Source organism: Pinus tabuliformis, chromosome 1_1 (genome assembly GCF_031772625.1).
Source record: "Pinus tabuliformis cultivar Carrire ecotype Pingquan chromosome 1_1, CPIR1, whole genome shotgun sequence".
NCBI classification, from domain to species: Eukaryota; Viridiplantae; Streptophyta; class Pinopsida; order Pinales; family Pinaceae; genus Pinus; species Pinus tabuliformis.
Window position 1 is genome coordinate 361001228 of NC_142297.1, and position 10350 is coordinate 361011577.

Below are 10350 nucleotides of genomic sequence, written 5' to 3' on the forward strand. Positions count from 1 at the left end.
AGAAAACATGAAATACAAACGTTCACAGAATGGTCTTACAAACATTCATAAGTCATGCATGGAGAACGTGTTGGACTTAAAATGCTTCTATAATTAAGAAAAAATTCCAAGACACATATTTATATTGTACATCACTAGCCCCATAAGTGGGACATTGGAGCCACTCCATGCTCCTCAAAGAACTAGTTGATCTCTCTAATGTCTTGCGGGAGGAGCCAAGGTGAAAAGTCCTTTGCTAATATAATGAGGGGGTATATATGATGGAAATAATACTAAGAGGGGGGTGAATCAGTATTATCAAGTCAAATATTCCCTTTTTCAAATCCAAATAATATACGCTACTTCAGTTAATTAAACCCACGTATATACGCAACTATGTAGAAGGAAACCCGCGTATACAATGCAAACTTATAATTTACTTTATCTTTGAGATGTTGATTGATAATCTGTGTATCAGAATTAAATAACCAGTAACCAGAAATAGTAAAACAGAGCAGAAGACAATCACACACAAGAACACAAGATATAAGGTGGAAACCCAATGTGGGTGAAAACCACCTGCTGCAATTCGTCTCTATCTTCTTTTAATTAGAAACTTGTTTTTACAATGTACTGGTGGAGTCCTTTACCAGTACGCAGGCTGCAACCTGCAATGAGCTACAACCCTCTCTCATTCTCCAACTTCTCCTGGAAGGGAGCTACAACCCCCTTAGCTCTTGTACTAGCCAATATACTAGTACGTAGGTGTTGGCCTACAGAAGGCTACAACCTTCTCTTTCTTCCAGGGACCATGTTTCATAAATTTTCAGACTAGATCCACGAACATCAATCAAGAATTCACGCTTCAAACAATCACCTTTTCACCAATCAAAACTGAATCAAAAATAAACACTTCTCTGACAGTTGTACCCAGAACATAGTAACTGTAACCAAATTCTGAACCCAGAATACTGCAACAATAAACAGAAGCAGCTAGAACATAAATCAAGAGATGTACGCTACTTCACTGTTCAGAAACCTGCGTGTATACGCTTCTGTGTCAAAGCCAACCTGCGTGTATGCTTCTTTCCCTTACCAAAACAGCGCGTATATGCGCCTTCGCTTCACTGAACCTGCGTACAGATCTATAAAGGATAATTCACTCTTTCGAATATTCAGATAGTAATTAACCCAGATTTATAGATCAAACCCGCACCACATATAACAGATCAAAATCATACAAAAATACTATCATTCAAGCCTTAAGATTATGACCCATCAATAGAACTTATCCTTCTTTGTGTGTTAAGGTTCCTCCTTCATTCAGATCCAGATCTGCACTATAACCCCAATCACCAATATTTCAGATCTAGCACTTATTAGATATTCAATTAATTCAAATGTCCCTTTGCCAAATGATCTCCTTCCTCTTTTATAGTCTTAGGCCTTTCACAATACCACGGTCCAAAACCATAATAAAACAATACCATGGACCCAATACTTGGGATCAACACTTCTGACGAGATACCATGGTCCAAAACCATAGGTTCAAATACCAAGGATTAACTACCACAGACCAAAAGTGAGTTCTCCAACATATACGCGCTTTTCCTTGCATGAAAGTGCGTGTATACGCATACGCGCCTTTGTAACGTCTAACCCGCGTGTATACACGCCTTTGTCTAGGTGAACATGCGTATATATCTTTTTCTTCATTCTGAAAGCCTGAACTGAGATCTGTTACCCAAGAGAGTTGCCATCAAGGACAACACCTATGCCATAGCTCCAAACATGTGCCATAATGCCAACAATATATAACCAAGGGGTGATGCTTACCCCCTTGTGGCTCTTTGACTACCCTCATGTCTATTAAACTTCCTATGACTTTTCAACTTGCATGACTCTTCATATTCATGTGTGTCCATTGGATTTCCACTTTACAATAAATTTTATTTACAATATACATGGCCCACAATAATGATGTGGCATATGAAAACTCATGACACGACTTGACATGATACAACTGACATGGACTAGCTTGATGACGTGGCAATGTCAAGCTGCTATTGGTGCTGAGTGATGGATATGCTCTTGGATATTCTTTCTCTTCTCCTCTCCATAGCTTGACGATGCAGGGTCTTCACTGATCTTCGGTCTTGGAAATTGGTTGAACACTTGTTTTCTTTTTGATTTCTTTTGGTATTTACACTCGTCCGAAGTGAGTCTTTAGGAATACATCCCTCCTTCTCATTCTACATCATCTTGCCATGACTTGACAATGTACCTATTCCTGCAATTCACTTATGATGGGACGACATCAATCCGAAAAGCCCCTAATCTAATATGATGCATTATTATCCATGAGCTGAGCCCAGGACAAGTAACATGCTAGGAGAGAGGTCTCACTAACTATGTATTGCACATTTCTAGGTGACAGGGAGAGGGGCTTGATCACTGAGACTACAGAGAGAAGCTCAAGCTTAACTAAGGAACTTTTGAGCACAATCCCGACTAGGGAAAGAAATTGTGCAATGGTAATCGGGACTCAGGATTGCAAAGTTCATGCCAATAGTGGATGATCCGGGATGAGGCCCTGAGGGGTCAGTTCTATGCAATTTTAAGAGGAAAGGGGGACTTGCAAGCAGAGAGAGCTAGAGGAAAAATCTGTGCAGTTCTTGAGATGAGTGAGCTTTGGCTGAGGCAGAACACTGGAGGACACCTTTGCGCAGTTCTTGAGGCCAAGGGAGGTTGAGTTCCCTACACATTGTGGGGTTACAGCAGAGAAGGGTAAAATCTTGATGACTAAAAGTGTGAAGTGCACAGTTCAAGTTAGACTGAGAGGAACTGTTGTGCAATTCTGGGGGTTAAGGAAGGCTACTGGGCTCTGGAATTGTGCAGTACAACTTCCTTGGAAGACAGTGACTCCGCATTGTGTAGTTCCAGGCAGCAAGGTCACAACACTAAGGGTTGAGATTGTAAAGTGCATAGTTTAGTCAGGGTTCAATGAAGCTAAGTTGCCTGGTTAGGAATCTTTTCGAAGAAATGGCTAAGTGCAGGAGGAAGATAGACTTGTGATGAACTTGAAATTGTGGTCACACAATTAACATAGCTCAACGATATGACAACATAGACCACCAGAGCAACAAGAAAGAAATTCCCTCTGTGTCACTATCTCATGACAAGAAGTGACAATTGTGACACTTGAGATAGACTTTAAGATGACCGCAAAGACACTTGTGCAAAAGTGTTCTAAACTTTGTGTATGAGTGCGACAGATGTTTACATGGCTAGGACAACTCATATACACAAAGACCATCCTTTGAAACCACCCGAAAATGTTCGCAATCATGACATAACAGTCAAACATGCCAAAACATGACAATTAATACAACAAGCGAAAGGGTTCAAAGAACTTTCGGAAAACTCATGAAATGAGCTTAAGTGTTTGCAATAATCAAAGGAAAGGCCAAGGAAGGCTCTGAAATTTGAGTGCAAGCCAAAATTTTGGAGGGTGTTATAGCCGCTACAACACCTTAATAACATAATTTAATTTAATTAACTAAGTTAATTAAAAGAAATTAATATTTCAGAAACAACAAAGAAAATAAATATGTAAAGAAAAGAAACAAATTAAATTAATTAATCAAATCCTAAACTATGGAAATTATAAACTATAATTAAAACAAAATTTTAATAATTTAGTTATTTCTTTGTGATTTGGACATGCCTCTAAGAGTCTTCCCTATCGAATCAAAGAGTTACTCTTTTTATACATAATATTTGTATAAAAAAATAACAACTAATAAATAAGATCCACAAGTTTACCATATAGTTTGCTAATAATTAGCAAACAATAAATGGCTTATACAAAGTCCCAAAATAATTTTTAACAACTCAATTAATCATATTTAATATTGATTCAAATCGAAATAATGGAATAACAACTACATAATAGCATTAAACCAAATTTCTAATATGCTCATTGTTCCCGTGTTGGATCTGTGAGCTACAACACAGGCATTTAAACATTAAAATTGCCATAGTGGATTGTAGTGAAATTACTTAGTTGGAGGAATGGTGTAAACTAGAGTTGCAACAATTACATGAAGTAGATTTACAATGGTGGAAGTTGCAGTAAAAACGTGAACTGGAATTGCAACAACAAAGTTTATAGTTGTAACAAAGGGAGGCACAATAACAATGTGAACTAGAGTTGCAACAATTGTAACCAAAACGTCCCTGTGGAAAGACCAGAACTTGCACAACAACTTGTGTCCAAATTAACTCAAAGTTAAATGAAAATACGATAATTTCTCAATATTTAATCATAAATTCATGTAAAATAGTAAGCAATGCAATACTAAAAAGTTTATCTCTAAATCACACATATAAGCATTAGAATGAACTAATACCAAGTCATTAGAAAATAAAGAGGATTTGATAATAGGGAAAAGGTGTAAAAATATTTCAATCACCAAGACCATCAAATTGACAACTCTCTCGTGAAAGAAAGGGAGGACAAAGTTGGAGTTGATATTGATCTCCTCTATATTTTTAATATTTTTAGAACTTCACATTGGAAGAAAAATTGTTGATCTTGTTGAGATTAATGTTGAAATGTTTTAATGGAGTGACGGTTCAAACTGAACCTTACATTAGGATTTTGTCCCTGTTTTCTAGGGTGTTGTTTCAAATTCCCTAAATGTGTGTTTCATGTATATATTTCTCATGTAATCAATTGTAAGGTAGAGTGTGTTCTATAGAGGCAGTCTTACAGGTGGTGTTCCACACTTGTGAGCTGCTCAAGTTGTTTAATAAAGTTGATTCTTATTTTTGACATGGTATCAGAGCCCGTTAGGGCCTGGCCCCTCCTGGGCTTGGGCTATCATGGGCTGAGGGAAATAAAGAATTTGATTAGTGTTTTGTTTGTTTGTTTTCCCTTCGTTGTTTTGTCCATTAGATTTTGTTAGTGGTTGTTCGACTCATGTGACTGATGCGACGATGACTGGATGTATGCGTGGAAGGCAGGAATGGCAATTGAATTTCCATCCATGCCCTCGGGATGGAAGCCTTGTGATCATGTTCCGTTGTATCTGTCCGTGGAAGTCCCCGCTAGTTGGAAGCCTGGAGATGTTGTGGTGATTGCAAAGGCGAAGAGGAGAGTTCCAATTCGATGCAGCAGAGGGTGAAGTTCCTGTGTAGCTTCGGCGACAGCATTTTTCTTTGGCCTTTTGATGGGAAGTTCCAGTGCGCTGGGGATGAAACATCTATTGTCTACATGTGGTTGGATTGCTTCTGCTCTATTAGAGAAGAGGAAACCTCTACTATGATTCACTCTATTAATTTAGATAATTCTCTTCCCATAAGCATCAACCAAACCTTTTTCGTCCATTGTGATAGCCATAATCTGCCGGATGACCTTTGGTAGAAATTATTCGGCCTAATACACGAAAGCTTTCAGTTCAATGGTGAGAAAAAGTTTTCAGTTATTGGGGTCCTTTAATATTAGAGATTACATACCTTATTTGGACTGGATGGATTTCCAAGGTCTCAATCGTTGGCTGAAGAAGCTACATACAATACAAGAGGAGTTGTTAGAGAAAGTAATGGATGATCATGTTGCCTGATATGATTCCAGCACCGCACATGATCTTGTCGATGTCTTACTTGCAGCCTCTGCAGATAAAGGTAGTGAGTTCCAGATTTCACGAGATACTATAATCCGAGAAATCGCCAGATGATGTGCCAAGAAGCACGTCATTAGCATCTTTCTCTATTATTTTATCAGGTCCTCTTCGGCGCAATATAGAAACTATCATTGTTCAGGCCCTTTTAGAATCTTCAATATTCAAGAGAAGCAGATCGAGAGAAGGAAAGCGGAGTATTATTTTCTATCACTCTCTTTTGCCATGACAAGATCCAGCTGTTTGGGCCTGTATGCTGGATACCCAGATGGCAATTGGGTCGTTGATCACATGACCTTATTTTGAGACCCACTTTTCCATTTCTCCCTAAACTTTCTATTCTATGCATGGAGTCTGACTGAAACACCCAAGCACTTTTCATTGGCCATGCGACTTGGATTGGCTGATGGCGGAGCACTGACTTTGTTGCAGTGAGTGTGGAGTTTCATCTAAGTGAAGAGCTAACTATGTTGTGACTTTTCTTCAAATAGTGATCTAAATTCATGTTGGGCAGAGATAGAGAAATTTGATCAATTATTAATCTAAAAGTTTATTTCTTATTTCTTGGAGTCATCAATTATTAATTTGAAATTTTATTTCTTATTTCTTGGAGTCATGATAAAATTATTGTGCCTTATTGAGCCTAGCTAACTGAATTTAGGTAAAGTTATTTTGTTAGAATTCACAACTCTAACAAATGACGATAGGTTAAGCATGGAGTTCCAAGATTTAATTGACAAAGAAAAAGATGCCCAAGATGTGAAACGAGCAACGACAATGATTAAACGATGATGGAAAACTAGGTGAAAGCTAGTGTGAGTTTGTTTGTGTTTGTGGAATAGACTCTATTATGTTGTAAAGTGAATCACATGTGTAAGCAAGTCTAGGATGTTTGTACTGGTCATTGTAAAGTATCTACCTGGTAACTCCAAGAAATGGACTGTTAAATGTAAGGCTTGTAAGGCATGTGTATCCCCATATAGTTTTTGGTAATCTAAAAACCACTTTGTATTTGCAATGTCAGTTTGTGGTAAGGCAGAAACCACATGTAAGAGTGGAGTGGGACAGAGATTCCTATTGGCATGGTTTAGGGTTAGCCGAGAAAACCCTCGGCCTGGTTGAGTCGGGTCTTTGGTGAGCCTTAGAGGCTAGAGTGCTCCAGTGGGAGGTTTGTAGGCCACCGTGGCTGGAGTGTCCTAGTGGCAATATTGTGTTCCAGAGTGGTTGGAGTGCCTTAGTGGTAGATTTTGTGGCCGAGAGTGGTTGTGGTGAGCCTTCGTGGTTGTGTTGAGCCTTCGTGGCTAAGTTGAGCTTTGGTGGTTGTGCTTAGCCTTGGTGGCTAAGAGACCTTTGAGGCATAGTTCAGGTTAATCCGACAAAACCCAGAGCATGGTTACGGGTAATCCAATAAAACCCATGATGATATTGGAGGGGGATTTAAAGGTACAGGTACAGGTACAGGTGTGCAGTTATAATGGTTGAAAGAACCATGTATGCGAAAGACATCCTACAAGACTGGCAGTTGCAGCCGTTAGTGCCCATGCATTCTGGTGGATGGTTGATCCTTTATATGGACATCAACATATTGTTTTATGTTTGACAACAACTAGGCTTTGCAGATTGATATCGAGACAAGTAATCATTAAAGGGATGTGTTGGAATATTAATTCCTACTTGTCTCAGTTATAACTTTCTATGTAAAAAGTTTGTTTCTATTATACAGTAGTGGTTTCCCTAGTTTGGTGTGTGGTTGAGATATTCTCTCAACCAGCAAACTGTGTGTCCAAGATAGTTTCCCTATGTTGAGACAACACTTTAATCTCATATCTGATTAATATAATACAGCTTCCTTTATAGAATTTTGACAACTTCCCTAAATATGTGTTTCATGTGATGTACCCCATAGCATCTTGCACACTTCCTTCAAACGAAATTCAAACCCGAGCACGAGAATACCACTTTACCAATGGAGGAATGTTCCCCCATAGGAGAACCATGAATGGGAGACTCCCCATAAGATTTGACGAATGGGGACATAATGGGATAGGAATGGGAGAGCTATAACTCTCCTTTTGAGTCCCATCTACCTGAAACATGACACTACACTGGATTTCACCTATATCTGCTATGCTCTATTTACAAATAAATTATATATATTTTTTCTAGAAAAGGAGAGATCTATAAATTTAGGAATTCTTAGAAGAGAATGTTGTAATCCTTCCATTGGCATAACAATTCACAGCACTCAAAGCCACTCCTAGGATTGGGACAGAATTGGTGAGTTTCTGGAGCCCAAGACATCGGACTCTCACCCTCGTCGACTTGCTTCAAATTGTCATGAGTCACATTAAGAGTGTGGTTAGCAAAAACTTCAAAGTTAGAGTACGCACGAGGCTCCTTGGTCCTCCTAAGTTTCCGAGTAAAAGACTTACAAGAGTCCCAAACCAAACGGTCATACAGATGACATCGTGCACAATGGAATATATTTTCATAATCCAAGATTCCAAAGAATTGAAGAAGGCCAACTTCTATCTCCATGGATTCAAACCTGTAAATCCACCAATTTTTTTTTGCAATAGAGAGAGAAATGGAAGTTTTATAAGAGATGTCTACAAGAATAAACTTACCCAAAGTAATACCATTTTTTCTTCATTAGTCTATTACCGTGAAACGTATCAACATCTTAGTCTATTTACTGTAAATTTGACTGCAATTAAAAACTTTATGATGAATGGTAGCTTAAATGTCTGCATATAAAAGTTTAATAATGAATGGTAGTTGTGGACAATGTTCTTGGTCAATGGTTTCTTCTACAGTTCTCTTTGTTCTGTATATAGTCCATGATGGCCGAGCCATAGAATCCAATCTTTCTCATACCATCAATCTGCCTGAGGAAGTGTGCGATCATACGATGGACGATTGCAATGCCAAAAAGAAGCTTCACTTTGTGATGTTTCCATTGTTAGCTCAGGGTCATATAAATCCTTTCTTGGAGCTCTCAAAGGCTCTCGCTACTCATGGCCACAAAGTCTCCTTCGTCTCCACGCCTGTCAACATTTCCAGAATCAGGCCTTCCTTACGCCTTCAGAAGTGGCCGGGCCAGATCGATCTGGTGGCACTGGCGTTACCGCCCACGGAGGGCCTCACTCCCGGAGCGGAATGCATGGCAGACATCCCTCCAGAAATGTGCGCTGCACTCTGCAACGCGATGGACGGAATGGAGAAGCCGTTTGAAAGCCTTCTCGGAGAGCTCTCGCCGGATTATCTCATCCAGGACCACCACCAGTATTGGACGCGGACTATTGCTGCGGAGATGCACATTCCGGTGATATATTTCGCAGTCCTTTCCCCCGTGTTCTGTTGTCACGCATTCCACCCATGTAAATTGCAGAACCAGGAAATAACCGCCGAAGAGCTCGCGGCTCTTCCGCCGGGGTTTCCGTCGTCGGTGATCACGTTGAGGCCGTACGAAGCGCGGGATTTGTTAGTTATGTACAGAGCAAGAACCGGACATGTCAGTCCAATCTGTCGATTGGGTATATGCCTGGAAGGATGTGTGGCGACGATCGTGAGATCCTGCTTTGAAGGTGAAGAGAAATACATTCGTTATCTTCATGACGCCATTGGAGTTCCTGTGTTTTCCGTTGGCCCGCTCATGCCCACTGTCCAGTCCGGCGCTGACGGCAGCGAAGAATCCGAGCTGCTCAAATGGCTGGACCGACAGAGGGCGGGCTCGGTCGTTTTTGTGTCATTCGGCAGCCAGGTGTTTTTGTCCAGAGACCAAATCCACGAGCTGGCGCTGGGATTGGAGGCGAGTGGATTCCCGTTCCTCTGGTCTCTTCGTTTTCCGGGGTATTTGGACGGTGGGCCAGACGATCTGCTGGGATTCCTTCCCGAAGGATTCGAGAGTCGAACCCAGGACCGGGGGCTTGTCGTCCAGGGCTGGGTACCGCAGGTACGGATTCTCTCGCACCCAGCGGTCAGTTGGTATCTGAGCCACGGGGGATGGGGCTCCGTCATGGAGTCACTGAGCTTCGGAATACCCCTCATGTTTCTGCCCCTTCAATATGACCACGGCTTGAATGCTCGGCTAATAGCCGGGGAAGTAAAGGCGGGGATCGAAATCGAAACGGGAGACGATGGCTCTTTTCTAAGAGAAAAGATATCTAAAACACTAGCAATTGCAATGTCTACAGCTGAGGGGGAGAAATGGAGATCGAACGCGGCCAAGGCCTGTGAGATTATAGCGGCCAATAAGCAGAGTTATGTCCATGATTTCATTCAAAAGCTTGAACAGTTGGGTGAAGACTACAAGAAGAACGGCATGTAATGTAATGTTGTTACTGTGAAAAGTAATATAGATCGAGTGAACCTTTTCAACAAGGTTAGGGAAGTGAAATAATATGGGTCAGCAATCATTCTAATAGTATTATCAGTGTTTTTATGGTGCCCGCTGCAGAGAATTTGAGGGCCTACGGCATTACCGTGTTTTCCTATTCATCCTCAAAATTTTATCTGAGTGGAGCGCAATGATCAAATCAAGATGGTAGGCTTACAGTGTGCAGATATCCGTCCGAGGAGTTATGGTTGCTACACCGTCTACAAGGAACTATTTTATATATATATAATTTTGGTATTATTGATGCTGCAGGTACATATAACAAGTCTACAAAGAACTATTTTCCAT

The 10350-nt window shown here is 40.5% G+C and overlaps 1 protein-coding gene across 1 annotated transcript; it reads left to right on the top strand.

Moving 5' to 3' along the window:
* The first annotated feature begins 8574 nt into the window (after positions 1 to 8574).
* On the top strand, positions 8575 to 9993 carry LOC149213088 (UDP-glycosyltransferase 91C1-like). The gene has a single exon (XM_089388918.1). It carries the CDS (start codon positions 8575 to 8577, stop codon positions 9991 to 9993), a length of 1419 nt encoding a protein of 472 aa, XP_089245044.1.
* Positions 9994 to 10350: the final 357 nt, after the last annotated feature.

Bases quoted from the DNA above. Each gene is read 5' to 3' on its own strand.
- LOC149213088 (XM_089388918.1), top strand. From the start codon at position 8,575: ATGGACGATTGCAATGCCAAAAAGAAGCTTCACTTTGTGATGTTTCCA.